The 17,088-nt window shown below is 43.3% G+C and overlaps 2 protein-coding genes across 2 annotated transcripts; one reads left to right on the top strand and one right to left on the bottom strand.

Annotated features, from left to right (window-relative positions):
* Positions 1–150: 150 nt before the first annotated feature.
* On the bottom strand, positions 151–2,983 carry LOC138968185 (uncharacterized). The gene is made up of 4 exons (XM_070340736.1): positions 2,852–2,983; positions 2,130–2,228; positions 1,180–1,280; positions 151–369 (listed from the first exon to the last, which is right to left on the bottom strand). The coding sequence occupies exons 1-4, from the start codon at positions 2,932–2,934 to the stop codon at positions 245–247; spliced, it is 408 nt and encodes a 135-aa protein (XP_070196837.1). The 5' UTR covers positions 2,935–2,983; the 3' UTR covers positions 151–244.
* Positions 2,984–5,953: 2,970 nt separating this feature from the next.
* LOC138968184 (apolipoprotein D-like) lies at positions 5,954–10,899 on the top strand. The gene is made up of 4 exons (XM_070340735.1): positions 5,954–6,090; positions 8,198–8,462; positions 9,202–9,266; positions 10,493–10,899. Exons 1-4 carry the CDS (start codon positions 5,965–5,967, stop codon positions 10,712–10,714), a joined length of 678 nt encoding a protein of 225 aa, XP_070196836.1. The 5' UTR covers positions 5,954–5,964; the 3' UTR covers positions 10,715–10,899.
* The last annotated feature ends 6,189 nt before the right edge of the window (positions 10,900–17,088 follow it).

Raw genomic sequence — 17,088 nt, 5'->3', positions numbered from 1 at the left:
ATAGAAACCACTCCAACCCTGCCACACACCCAGTACCGCAATTGCGTCTTCAAATATGTGTCTCACCTCTTTTCTTCACATAATAAAACACTTCATTCCGACTTTGACAGAGCAAAAATAAACCCACGAACAACTTCAAGTTCTCGACATGCAGTTTATAAAGCCAACATAATTGTTTTGACAGTAACTCGATACGAACGCGACGACTACACGTTGACAGGCCCCCAAAAGACTAGTTGTGAGTCTAGATCTGGTTTTTCAGAGATTCAGGGATCAGAACTTTGTCGATCTTGTGAACCACGCCGTTGGCGGCGCTCAAGTCGTCCCCGTTACGCATCAAGTGACCACTGTCCACGGTGAAGGTCGAACCTGCAAGGTCAACATTTTTGTCTTCTTCAAGCCAGGTGCAAGATACCTTCTTTCACAAGTAAACGGGGACTGGCTATCTTTACACCCCCGGTATAGGGGTGTGTATAGGTTTCGCTCGATGTGTTTGTTTGTTTGTTTGGGTGTGTGTTTGTGTTCGCATATAGATCTCAAGAATGAACGGACCGATCGTCACCAAACTTGGTGAACAGGTTCTATACATTCCTGAGACGGTCCTTACAAAAATTGGGACCAGTCAAACACACGGTTAGGGAGTTATTGGTGGATTAAGATTCTACAAGGACTTATAGCGGGACATATTAATGGTCAAAGGGAAATAACCTTCTCAGTTGGTGGCAGTGAGAATGGTTATTTCCCTTTGACCAACGGGGGTGTTTTTCCTACCTCGGAGGAATTTCTTGTTTTTGAAGACTTCCCCCCACCTCCACCTACCCACATATATGTTAAAGTTTAAAGACATCCGGCAAATAAACAACACTTAAAGATTTCTTCTGCCTCGTGTGAAGAACTACAGATCTGTCCGGGATTTCACATAACGTGATTGTTTACATAGCATAGGCTTATTTCAGATTCATCGAAAGTCCAAAACACGAAAATATCGATTTGAGTGAAATGTTACCCCCGTGTCTGGCCTGAAACACAAAGTGATGGCTAGGAGTCAGTGGGTCTCTAAGCAAGTGGTCGTGGAACTCATGCAGCCCTGGTTAACAGATATAGAATTTATTAGCATTTTTGTGGGTGGCATTTTCTTGGGGGGTCACCCTATAGTACGCTAACAGTCTATATACTTACCGAAACGAGAACCGAGGTGAATCTTGACAGCCTCTTCAAACGTGTGTAGGTCATCCTGACGAATACCGGCTGTGTAGAGTGTTCCGGGTACCACGTGATCTCTGCAACACGTCAGTGATACCAGACATTACGTGTACGAAGATCTAAGCGTTGAGTTAAAGACGAACACGGGCTTAAACGCCCTATAAACTATCGCTACAACGCACGCCTAGTGGACACTGACTGAAACTGCCATCCCCATCCCCCCTCTCCCTACCACACACACAGACACACACACACGTACATACGTACCCGCACACACACACTGACACACACACACACACGCACGCACACACACACACACACGCACACACACACACACACGCACACACACACACACACACACACACACACACACTGACTGAAACTGCCATTCCCCTCCCCCTTCCCCCACCACACACACAGACACACACACACGTACATACGTACCCGCACACACACACTGACACACACACACACACACAGGCACACACACACACACAGTGCACACACACACACTGACACACACACACACACTGACTGAAACTGCCATCCCCCTCCCCCTCCCCACACACAGTGACACACACACGTACATACCTACACACACACACACATACACACACATACACACACACACACACACACTTACACACTCGCGCGCGCGCAAACGCACTTGCTTATCATTTTTGTTATATAATTCTTAATCAAACAAACACATTTTTTGTTCTAGACATTTCTTTAGAGAAAACATGTTTCTGTGTGCGATGTCGAATGTCGGTATAAGCTTTCCTGTACTGCATTACCCATCAAGACGTTTAGCTGTTCGCCCTCAGGTTACATGCATGGACGTAAATTGGGGTAGACGTGTATGCGCATGAAACATGGTGTTCTGAATCTTTACTATGTGCCGTACTATGTGTTTGAATACTTACCGGCCAAGAGAGTAGGGTTTGCCATTAGGGTTTGAACCTTGTCCCCCAAGGCCTTGAAGGCGTCGTTCGTCGGGGCGAACACGGTGATAGGGCTCTGATCTGCATGATCACGGAAACATGAGTACACTAACAATCGATGTATTATAAACGATTATCGGAAAGAAAAAGAAATTCAAGTGTTACGCCCTCACGGCAATGCCATTAGGGGCATGTTTTGGGTTTTACCCCGACTCTAGATGAGATACACAAGTGAATGCGTGTTGAGGTGCTATCAGCAATCTGCACTTACAGTAGAATGACCGAGGTCTTTCACGTGCCACTGTGGTGACAAGGGGGTGGGACTTGGTGGGTGCAGGTGTGTGTAATTTTACATTTATCAGTATGCGTGTAACTCAGGAAGACAAAAGAACATAACTGGAACAACTGTGCATATACGCATTAAAGCCTGGACGGCTAACGAAGGTGATGATGATGAATGTTGATGATGACAATGATGATGATGATGATGATGATGATGATGATGATGATGATGATGATGATGATGATGATGATGATGATGATGACGACGACAACGACAACACCAACAACAACAACAACGCATTACGACGATGGCGACAACAACGTTCAGTGCACGAATCACAAACACTCCACTCACAGCAATAACCAAGCTAACCTAGTACTTCCAAAGACAATCACGTATGCCTGGTTTTCAGAACACCTACGCGAACAGCGCGCGTGTGGTGAAGGCCAACAACGCCGTAATCCATCTGATCGACGAGGTCCTGGACGTGCCTGAAGAAACCATCTACGCCGTGTCCAGGAACGCGGAGTACCCGCTCTCCACCTTCGCCGACTACCTCGACAAGGTCGGCCGTAACAGAACCTTGAACAGAACCGGTAAGAGAAGCTTGAGGGTTTGGTTTGTTGTTTGTGGTAGGAGGGGTTAGGATTTGTGTGGAGAATGTATGTGTGTGTGTGTTTGTGTGTGTTTTTGTTTGTTTTTTATATTTAGTCAAGTTTTGACTAAATATTTTAACATCGAGGGGGAATCGAAACGAGGGTCGTGGTGTATGTGCGTGTGTGCGTGCGTGTGTGTGTGTGTGTAGAGCGATTCAGACTAAACTACTGGACCGATCTTTATGAAATTTGACATGAGAGTTCCTGGGTATGAAATCCCCGAACGTTTTTTTCATTTTTTTGATAAATGTCTTTGATGACGTCATATCTGGCTTTTCGTGAAAGTTGAGGCGGCACTGTCACGCCCTCATTTTTCAACCAAATTGGTTGAAATTTTGGTCAAGTAATCTTCGACGAAGCCCGGACTTCGGTATTGCATTTCAGCTTGGTGGCTTAAAATTTAATTGATGACTTTGGTCATTAAAAATCTGAAAATTGTAAAAAAAAATTTTTTTAATAAAACTATCCAAATTTACGTTCATCTTATTCTCCATCATTTGCTGATTCCAAAAACATATACATATGTTATTTTTAGATTAAAAACAAGCTCTGAAAATTAAATATATAAAAATTATTATCAAATTTTTTTTTTCGAAATCAATTTAAAAACACTTTCATCTTATTCCTTGTCGGTTCCTGATTCCAAAAACAGATAGATATGATATGTTTGGATTCAAAACACGCTCAGAAAGTTAAAACGAAGAGAGGTACAGAAAAGTGTGCTATCCTTCTCAGCGCAACTACTACCCCGCTCTTCTTGTCAATTTCACTGCCTTCGCCATGAGCGGTGGACTGACGATGCTACGGTCTTGCTGAAACATTGCATTGCGTTCAGTTTCATTCTGTGAGTTCGACAGCTACTTGACTAAATGTTGTATTTTCGCCTTACGCGACTTGTTGTTTTTGGGAGAAGACCAGCTGCTGAAGTAAAGTTGTTTTGGGGCTGAGAAGTCCAACTCTATGGGCATGTGGTGGGTCGGTTTGGGTCAGTCGTGAAAAGTCTTTTGTGAAGTCATTAGTATTGTCAGTTTGTGAGTTGTTTATGTAATCTAGTGGGGTTTTTTTTAGTCTGTGAATCTTTAGAGTCCTTGTATTGGTTATAGTGTTAGTTTTCTTTGAGGAGTGTAAGCAGCAAGAGTTTAATGATAGAATAGTTGTCTCCTTTGAAATAGATCAGAGAAACTATGTGAGACTTGTTGACAGTTGTTGTCAGTTGTTTAGTGTCAATAAATTTTGTAAAGGTTAACGTTTTGGTTGTAAGTTTTTGTAGGTTAGTTTAATCTTAAAACACTTTCATCTCTTTCTATTCATTTATTTTTCACTCTTTGACTTTTTCTCAAATACACACTCAACAAGTATACATACACCGACTAATTCATATACACACAGATTGAGCAAACACGCACATAAACACTCAACAATAATACATATTCAATAACAATAACACTTTTATTTTATAATAGTGGTAGTGAAGCCCAACCGCTATATTGAGACCGAAGTCACCTTCGCAAAGACTTCGCGAAGTCTTTTTATCGAAACCTCAGTGCTAAAGCTCCGTGCCGCCAGCTTCGCGAAGTCTTTTTTACCGAAACCTCAGTGCTAAAGCTCCGTGCCGCCAGCTTCGCGAAGTCTTTTTACCGAAACCTCAGTGCTAAAGCTCCGTGCCGCCAGCTTCGCGAAGTCTTTTTACCGAAACCTCAGTGCTAAAGCTCCGTGCCGCCAGCTTCGCGAAGTATACTTTGCGTAGTCGACTTCGCCCTGTTAATTTGAGGCTTAACCGCGAGCAATTAATGATATAAGACGATGAACAGAGTCCAGACTCCGACGCAAAGGATCAGGCCGTTCTTTTATTCACGTGTATTTAATTCATTGGCATAGTGACGTTGTCTTTCTGAGACAAAGACGGCTTACTAGTGCCAAAACCTCAGAATTGTAATTATCAAGGGAGAATTAGTAATTTTCCCTTGATAATTACCATTTTCACGTGTTTATTACTAATTTTTAGTTTTGGCTCACTTCCTGACGGATTGCTAGTGCCAAAACTAAAAATTAGTCATTTTCCCGTGAAAATGAGAAACTAACAGGTGAAAACAGTAACTGACAGCGTTAATTAGTAATTATCACGTGATAATGGGTAACCCCAGGTTTTGGCACTAGTAAGCCGTCATAGGGCTTACTAGTGCCAAAACCTCATAATTGTAATTATCAAGGGAAAATTAGTAATTTTCCCTTGATAATTACCATTTTCACGTGTTAATTACTCATTTTCCCGGGAAAATTACTAACTTTCACCTGTTAATTACTAATTTTTAGTTTTGGCTCACTTCCTGACGGATTGCTAGTGCCAAAACTAAACATTAGTCATTTTCCCGTGAAAATTACTAATTATCCCGTGAAAATGAGTAACTAACGAGTGAAAACAGTAACTGACAGCGTTAATTAGTAATTATCACGTGATAATGGGTAACCCAAGGTTTTGGCACTAGTAAGCCGTCATCTAAATCGTTACAGGTGTGTCTTGATTACAGTACAAAAAATATACCTTAGACTTTTTCAGGTCCAATTCGCCAGAAAACGTTACCAAACTGGCGCCTGAGATTGTACTTTTTTAACATGTAGAACATATCATACAATCTTGTTAATATGTCCAGCGCATTGCGCTTAAATTTGACCTCATCAATGAATTTATATATTATTCATAAAAGCAAACCATACAACTATACAATATGTTATCTGAAGGTATTAAGGACTTTTACAATTATTCCGAGTGCCTATCAAATTGCTTCAAATGTCTTTATACAACAAAGATAAGGAGTTTATATAACAGAAATAGCAGACCTAGATTTCGGGACACTATTTAACTCACGTGTTTCGGCACATGTTTATATCTGATAAAAGTGACTTGGTGACTTTTGAGTGTAGGCTACACTTCAAGCACAGCAACCTCTTGGACCAGAAAGACTATTACCGACAGAACAAAAACATGTATTCCTTCATACTTCAGGTAAAACATGTTTGGAAAATCTTGATGTATATAATGAATCTGGATGCTTACAGTTGTGTGTGTAAACTTTTCAATTGAAAACTGAAATAAACATTTACTGGAAAACGCCGTGTAACTATACTTGTGGGTGTATCTTTGTATATTGTATTGTATTTGAAATTAAGTCGTGACGCTTCTGTCTTCGACTCTCGCAATCTTCATACTAACCAAGAAGTCAACGCTTTATTGAGCCAAGTTCTTTTTCAATTGTTTGTCTCAAAATAACGTGTATGTCTGTCCACTATAAAGACCATTAACTAGACGTACTATTTGAATATTGTGTGGGTTTTTCTAGTTTCAAACGAAGTTATATTCCAATACTGTGTCGGCTAAGGGTTTAGTACACCAAGTATCGATCATAGTCTACGAACGTTTTGTGCGTGTTTTTACATTTAGTCAAGTTTTGACTAAATGTTTTAACGTAGAGGGGGAATCGAGACGAGGGTCGTGGTGTATGTGTGTCTGTGTGTCTGTGTGTGTGTGTAGAGCGATTCAGACTAAACTACTGGACCGATCTTTATGAAATTTGACATGAGAGTTCCTGGGTATGATATCCTCATACGTTTTTTTCATTTTTTTGATAAATGTCTTTGATGACGTCATATCCGGCTTTTCGTGAAAGTTGAGGCGGCACTGTCACGCCCTCATTTTTCAACCAAATTGGTTGAAATTTTGGTCAAGTAATCTTCGACGAAGCCCGGACTTCGGTATTGCATTTCAGCTTGGTGGCTTAAAAATTAATTAATGACTTTGGTCATTAAAAATCTGAAAATTGTAAAAAAAATATTTTTTTTATAAAACGATTCAAATTTACGTTCATCTTATTCTCCATCATTTGCTGATTCCAAAAACATATAAATATGTTATATTTGGATTAACAACAAGCTCTGAAAATTAAATATATAAAAATTATGATCAAATTTTTTTTTTCGAAATCAATTTAAAAACACTTTCATCTTATTCCTTGTCGGTTCCTGATTCCAAAAACATATAGATATGATATGTTTGGATTAAAAACACGCTCAGAAAGTTAAAACGAAGAGAGGTACAGAAAAGCGTGCTATCCTTCTCAGCGCAACGAATACCCCGCTCTTCTTGTCAATTCCACTGGCACTGCCTTTGCCACGGGCGGTGGAGTGACGATGCTACGAGTATACGGTCTTGCTGCGTTGCGTTGCGTTCAGTTTCATTCTGTGAGTTCGACAGCTACTTGACTAAATGTTGTATTTTCGCCTTACGCGACTTGTTTGTTTATTAATGACCGACTGTTATGACTTGAAGTTTGTCAAATGCCCCATGTTATTTTTCTGACACCGGCCACAATTGAACGGAATGACTCATCGATGTTATATATACCGAAATATAATGGCCAATTGTAAAAAAAACAATAGAAGTCAATACCGTTCAGAGAAAAAAAGTCCGCCAGCATTATGTTACAAAAGCTGCGCAATACATTTTTTCACTCTGTAAAACACCAGCATTATACATAGCCTTATCTTTTTTTTTTTTACACTGCGAGCAATAACTACATCCTTTCACGTTTAAAACTAGCGTATCCTTCGCTCTACGTCTTAAGCTTCTTTTAGCGCGAGTGAAGCAAAGAAGGGACATTTGAGCTTTACCTACTTACATGGGTGCGCGTAGAGTGTAACAGATTTTCAGCATTTACGCATCTCTTGCTTTATTGTAAGATTACAATACAGATATGCTTGTTTATTGAAAACTTTAGTGTGCAGGTGTGTAGGCTACTGTATGTCGTGACCTCCATTCCCTCTTTCCAGCCCTCGTATTGAGTCTTTGTATAGGCCATAGATTTCTTCTAAAAAGTATAAGAAAAACTATTGAACACACACACACACACACACACACACACACACATACACAAAACCACCACAACAACACACACACACACACACACCACCCCCACCACCACCACCAACAACAACAACAACAACAACAACAACAACAACAACAACAACAACAACAACAGTAACAACAACAACAACAACAATATAACGCACATAAAAAAAAACTCAAACAAAATGTCTCCGAAATCTTTGAATTCTAGACTGTCGTCTGCATCTCCGTTTTGCACACGGCACAAGGCGCCTGCAAAGCCCCGCCCCCTTCGGCCAACTTCACGATGAAGGGCTACTCAGGCATGTGGTACGAGGTAGGGAAGGTCCAGACTGCTGGCGGCGCCTACTTCGAGAAGGATTGTGTGTGCACCACCATTGACGTCCAGCCCATAGCCGCTAGCACCACTGGTGATGCCACCGCCGTCAACTCTTGCAGAAAGCTCAGTCCTACTGGACAGTTCTTGAACGCCACAGGTAAGAAACTACAGCCCCCCCTCCTCCCTCCCGCTTCCAAGACCTCACCTAGAAAATATGAGAAGTTCGGTCTTAAAATGGAGGTAAATTTACAGGTGTTATGAACGGCAGTGCCACTCCTTCTGGACAGTTCTTGAATGTCACATGGTAAGAAACTACAGCGGTACCCCTCACCCTTTTCAAGACCTAACAAACAATCTCAGAAATTCGGTGATAAAATAGAGGTAGATTTACAGAGGTTATGAACGGCAGCACCACTGGTGATGCCATGGACGTCAGTTCTTGCAAAAAGCTCAGTCCTACTGGACAAATCTTGGACACCACTGGTTTCTGAATGTTACAATCAACCGAGTGGTATTTAACGATCAGAGCTCTCTCGATTAGGTTTCGGGACAGGATAAGCAATGAGATTAAAGGAAACATTTACTAGCTAAAAAAAAAAGAAGAAGAAGAGTATATGTATAACTTGATCTAAATATTTCTATAGAGCAATTTGAGCTCAATCGTTTAAAGTTGTCACAAAATTACTCTTGAGCAATATGAGATGTTCATGATTTCGAAACTCTTTCACATCTTCGCCGGGGCTATGATAAGGCTAAGGGCATGTCCATCTTGTTCCAGGGAATCTGACAGACGAGGTCACCCCAGGGAAGTGGAAGGAAGGGTTCTTTGCTTTTGCGCCAAAAGTAAGTTTCGCAAATAGTATAGCTACTATCATTGATCGTTCTTTTCTTTGCAGGCTCCCTGACAGAGCAGGTCACTCCTGGCAAATGGAAAGAAGGCCTCTTTGTCTTTGTTCCCAAGGTAATTAAGCAGTCCCTGACACCTATAGGCTGCATCCGACACAGACGATTTAAGCACGTATAAAGACTGTCCTTAAAGGTGGTCGTCTACATTTTTGCTTTTTTTTCAATAATCTTATGGTTAGATTTCAATACAAAATTATGTCAAATGATGAATGAACCATGGGGAAAAAAGTTATAGAAAAAAAATATATATGTAAAAAAACATTTTATTTTTGGGTAGCGTGACTCACGCTTCCAATATTTTGTTTTCTGTTTGCTGAGAACATGTGCTTTGCCTAAAAATACTGACCAATCAAATTCATGTGACTATGTTTATAGCCACGCCCAAACAAGTGCAGCAACAGTTTGACACTGGAGCGTTGTCCACGCTTTTTTTTTAAACGCACGAAATGCACGGGATTTGAGAGGAGTTTTGCGCTTGGCATTTTCCAAATAAGGATATCCTACTATGAGTACTACGCTGGAATACTACAATGAATTTTCAAACGGCTACACTGGCTTCGTCTTTCCTGATCGAAAGGGGGTGTATTGTTGATATTTGTAGATAATAGACTCTGCATTTTAATGGTCAAATGGCGATTTTGGTATAAAAATGTAGACAAGGACCTTTAACAGGGCGAAGTCGACAACGCGAAGTATACTTCGCGAAGCAGGTCGCACGAAGCTTTAGCGCTGAGTTTTCGGTAAAAGGACTTCGCATAATCTTCGCGAAGTCGACTTTGGGCCCAATTAAAGACCGCCTTTACGGAAAAAAGCGAGAGTAGCAGGCTGTTGTTCTCTGGTAATGGTTTCCACCAGTGTACTAGTATGTATCCTCTCATTGGAGGGAACTAGTCAACTTCCCTTACAGATACCAGTGTATAACCTAGTCTTTCGGATGAGACGAAAAACCGAGGTCCCTTCGTGTACACTACATTGGGCCGGGTGTGCACGTTAAAGATCCCACGATTGACAAAAGGGTCTTTCCTGGCAAAATTGTATAGGCGTAGATAAAAAATGTCCACCAAAATACCCGTGTGACTTGGAATAATAGGCCGTGAAAAGTAGGATATGCGCCGAAATGGCTGCGATCTGCTGGTCGATGTGAATGCGTGATGTATTGTGTAAAAAATTCCATCTCACACGGCATAAATAGATCCCTGCGCCTTGAGTCCGAGTCTGGAGATACGCGCGCGATATAAGACTTCATATATTAATAACCTTGTTCTTTGCTCTGTCGTTCAGGTGGACTACACAGTCATTTACCTGGACGACGAGTTTGCCATAGAATACGACTGCAGCACCTTCCTGGGTCTTCTGACCAACTACTGTATCCACATCATGGCGCGCCACCCAACGGCAAACCAGACACGTGTGCAGCAGTTACTGACTTTTGCTGAGGGACAGCTCGGGTTGAACACCGATAATCTCCCTTTCCAGCCAACCAAACAGGACGGTTGTTGGTAGTGTGACGACCCCAGCTAGCAAGCTTTCGTCGGCCGACTGACGATTTCAGTCGGGTGACGTCGTCAAATGTCGTGTGTCGACGTCCGTTGTCGCGCCGATATCGTTTTGACTGTGTGTAAAACTCGGCAAATGTACGTAATAAACCCCGACATCGGCCCGACGCAATGTTGCTGTCGATAAAAATATGCAGAGTTACGGGAGATAACGACTTGAATTTATTATCATTATTTTAGCATTTGTTACGTCCCCTGTTCAAGCGTCGGGAACGGCGTGACATGACTCTGCAAATGCGAAACTAAATTATTCATATTTGTTGACTTTTTCACATAGGAGTAGGATAATTAATTGTAAGTTTTGTTTGTATATTTGCAATCAAATACAGCATGAGCTCAAACCATGAGTTTTACATTTTAAAAATACGCCATCATATATACTTGAAATACTCTAATAGCTTTCCTTACGGTACAAACAAGATTGAGTGTGAACATGGCCGGCTAGCTGCTACTTTCCCGCGTGAGCGAAGTTTATTTGTTTTCTTAGTTCAAGTTAATATCGAAAGAAGAGACATTCTTGCGAATGTTGGACAGCACATTGATGATATGTTATCCGAGACGAATGTCGCCTCGGGATCTCAATCTGAGTGCTGGTCCCAGTGCCACGTGGTGGCGGTGATAGTTGACAAGTTAAAATTGTGTAGCCAAGGACGGATGGAAACCTACAGGTGTGTTCAAGCTGTTAACGTCAACTCGAGGACAACCGACGGATCCAGCGAGTAAGTGATTTTGGTTTTTTTTTCTTTAATGTTAGTTTTGCTGTTATACAGTGGGGGGAGTACATACTGCTGTATCTGTAGATGTAGATGTAGGTGTTTTGTCCTGTACAGTGGGGGGGGGGGGGGGTGGAGTACATACTCATGATACTGCTGAATCTGTAGCTTTAAGTGTGGTTTGCACTGTTACACTTGGGGGGTGGGGTGTATGTATACTGATGTATCTGTAGCTGTAGGTGTGTGTATTGCATTGTGACACTTGGGGGGGGGGGGGGTACATACTGATCTATCTGTAGCTGGTGGTGTGTTTTGCACTGATGCACACCAATCTTACATGGTCCAATCTTACATGGTCCAACCTTACATGGTCCAAACCTACATGGTCCAATCTTACATGGTCCAATCTTACATGGTCCAATCTTGCATGGTCCAATCTTACATGGTCCAACCTTACATGGTCCAACCTTACATGGTCCAATCTTACATGGTCCAACCTTACATGGTCCAACCTTACATGGTCCAATCTTGCATGGTCCAATCTTGCATGGTCCAATCTTGCATGGTCCAACCTTACATGGTCCAACCTTACATGGTCCAACCTTACATGGTCCAATCTTACATGGTCCAACCATACATGGTCCAACCTTACATGGTCCAATCTTACATGGTCCAACCTTGCATGGTCCAATCTTACATGGTCCATATATATATTATTGGACCATGTAATATTGGACCATGTAATATTGGACCATGTAAGATTGGACCATGTAAGGTTGGACCATGTAATATTGGACCATGTAAGATTGGACCATGTAAGGTTGGACCATGTAATATTGGACCATGTAAGATTGGTCCAATCTTACATGGTCCAACCTTACATGGTCCAACCATACATGGTCCAATCTTACATGGTCCAATCTTGCATGGTCCAACCTTACATGGTCCAATCTTACATGGTCCAACATTACATGGTCCAACCTTACATGGTCCAATCGTACATGGTCCATATATATATTATTGGACCATGTAATATTGGACCATGTAAGATTGGACCATGTAAGGTTGGACCATGTAAGGTTGGACCATGTAAGATTGGACCATGTAAGATTGGACCATGCGTGACCCAACATGGTTTAAAATCGTCACCACGAGTTTTCGTCACACCCAACAATTCAAAGTGTGGTGCAACACACGAACACTATCCAATGTTTTAGCCATTGGTTTGGATGAGCACGACAAACATTTTGTCTGCTTCTAAAGGTGCTACCGCCTCAGAACCGCAGGCGCGAAGAAAAGTTCGCAGGGATTTCCCGATTGCATAACCGGAAACGAAAGGGATCGCTACGAACTAAGTTTCGTTGGTCAATCTAAAGCTCGCTAATAAGCACCATTGTACTTCCTATGTCTTGAATTAACAGCTTTGTGTTGCATGACCTTGGATGACCTTGACCTTGGGTCAAGGTCACATGTATTTTGGTAGGAAAAATGTGTAAAGCAGTTCTTAGTGTATGTCATTGCTAGGTTTAGTTATTTGACCTTGACCCTGAAGGCCAAGGTCATGTAAAGGTCAAGGTCAAGCATGTGAGTCGTATGGGCTTTGCCCTTCTTGTTTATACTGCTGTAGCTGTACGGGGAGGGGGGTATACTGCTGTAGCTGTTAGTGATTTTTGCACTGTTACACGGGGGGGGGGGGGGGGGGGGGGTGGGGGTGGAGTACATACTGCTGAATCTGTAGCTGTAATAATTAAGTGTGGTTTGCACTGTTACACTTGGGGGGTGTGGTGTACATACTGATGTATCTGTAGCTGTAGGTATTGCATTGTAACACTTGGGGGGGGGGGGGGGTGTACATACTGATCTATCTGTAGCTGTAGGCGTGTTTTGTACTGTTACACTGGGGGGGGGGGGGGGCGGTTTGTACATACTGATGTAGCTGTAGGTGTGTTATGTACTGTTACAGTAGGCGGGGAGGGGGGGGGGGGTTGAACATACTGCTGTATATGTAACTGTAGGTGTGTTTTGCACACAGGGGTGGGGGGGGGGGGGGGGGGGGGGGGGGGTTGTACATACTGCTGTATCTGTAGGTCTAGGTGTGTTTTGCACTCTACACGGGGGAAGGCGGTTGAGTGTTGTACATACTGCTGTATCTGAAGCTGTAGGTATGTTTGGTACTGTTACAGTGGTGGCAGCGGGGGGAGGGGGATGTACATAATTCTGAATCTGTAGCTGTAAATGAGTTTTGTACTGTTACAGTGGTGGGGGGGGGGGGTTGGGGGTTGTACATACTGCTGTAGCTGTAGGTATGTTTTGCACTGTTACTAAGGGGGAGGGGAGGTGTACATACTGCTGTAGCTGTAGCTGTAAGTAATTTTTGCACTGTTACACTTGGGGGGTTGTATATACTGCTGAATCTGTTGCTGTAGGTGTGTTTTATACTGTAATACTGAGGGGGGGGGGGTGTATACGGCTGTATCTGTAGCTGTAGGTGTGTTTTGTACTGTTACAGTGAGGGCGGTAGGGGCGGGGGGTTCTACATACTGCTGTATCTCTAGCTGGTGATTTGTTTTGCACTGTTACACTGGGGGGGGGGGGGGGGGGGGTTGTACACACTGCTGTATCTGTAGGTTTGTTTTCCACTGTAACACTGGGGGGAGGGGGGGGGTTATACTGCTGTAGCTGTAGCTGTAAGTGAATTTTGCACTGTTACACTTGGGGGGGGGGGGTGGTGGTGGTACATACTGCTGTATCTGTAGCTGCACCCAGCCAGCAAGACATTAGCGGCCGATAGTCGGCCGAACACCCTTCAAAAAGTCGGGCAGGTGACGTCAAAAGATACGACGCGGGTGTTGGCCCGACTAACTTTTGCAAAGAGGCAACGAGGCGGCCGACAGGCGGCCGAACACCTGTACTATGGCGGCACGCATCCGGTCCGATGTTAATCGGCCCGATGGCTTGTTGGACCTGCGGCCCGACACCTTATGCCGACATCGTCCCGATGTCTTCCCGCTGAAATCGATATCTTCCCGATCTCGGCATAAGGTGTCGGACCGCAGGTCAAACAAGTCATCGGGCCGATTAACATCGGACCGGATGCGTGCCGCCATAGTGCAGGTGTTCGGCCGCCTATCGGCCGCATCGTTGCCTCTTTGCAAAAGTTAGTCTGGCCAACACCCGCGTCGTATGTTTTGACGTTACCGGCCCGACTTTTTGAAGGGTGTTCGGCCGATTATCGGCCGCTAATGTCTTGCTGGCTGGGACTTGATAGTCACCATTTTTTAGACAAAATCTTTCCATCTGAGTGTCTTTGATTGGGTATATTTGCTTGGAATATTCGTATGACGTTATGACATAAATACAAGTATTTCAATAATGTTTTGTTTTGTTGCTTTAAGTAGAACAAGATTGTAAGTGGTGTTTTATTGTTTGGTAAAACACACACACAAACACACACTCTCACACACATATTGCCATCAGAAAGAAAGTGTGTGTGTGTGTGTGTGTGTGTGTGCCACAAGCCCAACTTTTTCGTTATTTATATATATATATATATATACTAGAATGAATACCCGCTTCGCCGGGTACCCGGCTTCACCGGAAAGAAGTAGAGCCGAATGATACCCGGCTTCGCCGGGAAGAAGTAGAGCCGAATACCCGGCGAAAAATACCCGGCTTTGCCGGGAAGAAGTAGACCCAAATACCCGGCGAAAAATACCCAGCTTCGCCGGGAAGAAGAACAGGCATACCCGGCTTCGCCGGGATGAAAGCGTTGTGGACAGTGACCTTCTAAAAATAGTAACGGGAATATCCGGCTTCGCCGGGATGAAAGCGTTGTGGACAGTGACCTTCTAAAAATAGTAACGGGAATATGGATTGACGCCACACGAAGGAAGGGAGATAAACGCAAAACACTGGAGAAGTTAAGGAAGAGTTACTGGGAATGGATCTGGGAAGATGAACAAAAAAACCAAAGTCGGTTCAGTGCTGCGCGCTGAGAGCACGTGTTGAAAATTCTCATCGACCAGGTTGTGTCCGGGGTCTACCTGAATATGCCCACCAAATTTGAAGCAGATCCATCGAGAACTTTGGCCGTGCATCGCGAACACACACACACAGAGACACAAGCCATATATATATACTAGATGAATACCCGCTTCGCCGGGAAGAAGTCGAGCCGAATACCCGGCTTCGCCGGCGCACCGCACGAAGGAAGGGAGATAAACGCACAAAACATTGGAGAAGATAAGGAAGAGTAATACCCGGCTTCGCCGGGACAGTGACCTTCTAAAAATAGTACAACGGGAATATGGATTGAGCGTTGTCGACAGTGACCTTCTAAAAATAGAAACGGGAATATGCATTGACGCCACACGAAGGAAGGGAGATAAACGCAAAAACACTGGAGAAGATAAGGAAGAGTTACTGGGAATGGATCTGGGAAGATGAACAGAAAAACCAAAATCGGTTCAGCGCTGCGCGCTGAGAGCACGTGTTGAAATATCTCATCGACCAGGTTGTGTCCGGGGTGTACCTGAATATGGCCACCAAATTTGAAACAGATCGATCCATCGAGAACCTTGGCCGTGCATCGCGAACACACAGACACACACACACACACACACACACAGACACAAGTCGTATATATATATAGACTAGAGGAATACCTGGCTTCGCCGGGGTGAAACGCGAGACAGAGACAGACAGCTCACCACAATCACCTTTGAAGGCGAAGTCCTCTCAAACGGGATTGAGAATTTTAGAGCTTATTTCTAAGCCCTATATTATCTGTTATGGCTTCTCAAATGCCAGAACATACAGACAGACAAAAGCCGCCAGACCCCATCACAAACAGAACTCTACAATCCACAGGTATTGCCTCCACACACACACACACACACACACAGACACAGAAGCCGTATATATATCTATCTATATATATAAATATATAGAGATAGATGACAGTGGATTTTTCGATAAATAGATTCGACCTTTGCACTTTTACAGTGAGGACAACTTACGGGAACATGCAAGGAAAGCCCACAACTTCTAAGGCGAACAACTCTGCAGAGTCTGCTGTGAAGGGCGACAGTAGTCTCCCTGTCACACTCGACCCCCTTTGAATGAACTTTGTCCCCAAAGTTCCGAACCATGGACCCGCCAAGCTTAGGTCCCTCCCAGGTGGAATGGGAACAGCACGAAAATGATTCAGTGGCCTGAACATTTCATGTCGAGTCCCATCGCTGTCGACGACGCCAAATGTAACCGAGTGCCGAAACACCACAATCACCTTTGAAGGCGAAGTCCACTCAAACGGGATTGAGAATAACTGTTATGACTTGTCGAAGAAAGGCCTGAACATACAGACACACCAAAGCCGCCAGACCACATCACAAACAGAACTCTACAATCCACAGGTCTTGCCCACACACACACACAAACACACACACACAGAGAAGCCGTATATATATATGTATATCTATATCTATAAATATATAGAGATAGATGACAGTGTATTTTTCGCGTGGCTATAAATTGATTCGACCTTTTCACTTTTACAGTAAGGACAACTTACGGGTGCAATGAAAGCGTTCTGGACAGTGCTGTGACA

The sequence above is a fragment of the Littorina saxatilis genome, linkage group LG6 (assembly GCF_037325665.1).
Source record: "Littorina saxatilis isolate snail1 linkage group LG6, US_GU_Lsax_2.0, whole genome shotgun sequence".
In the NCBI taxonomy this organism is placed as follows: domain Eukaryota; kingdom Metazoa; phylum Mollusca; class Gastropoda; order Littorinimorpha; family Littorinidae; genus Littorina; species Littorina saxatilis.
This window is presented reverse-complemented; position numbering and strand designations above follow the sequence as displayed.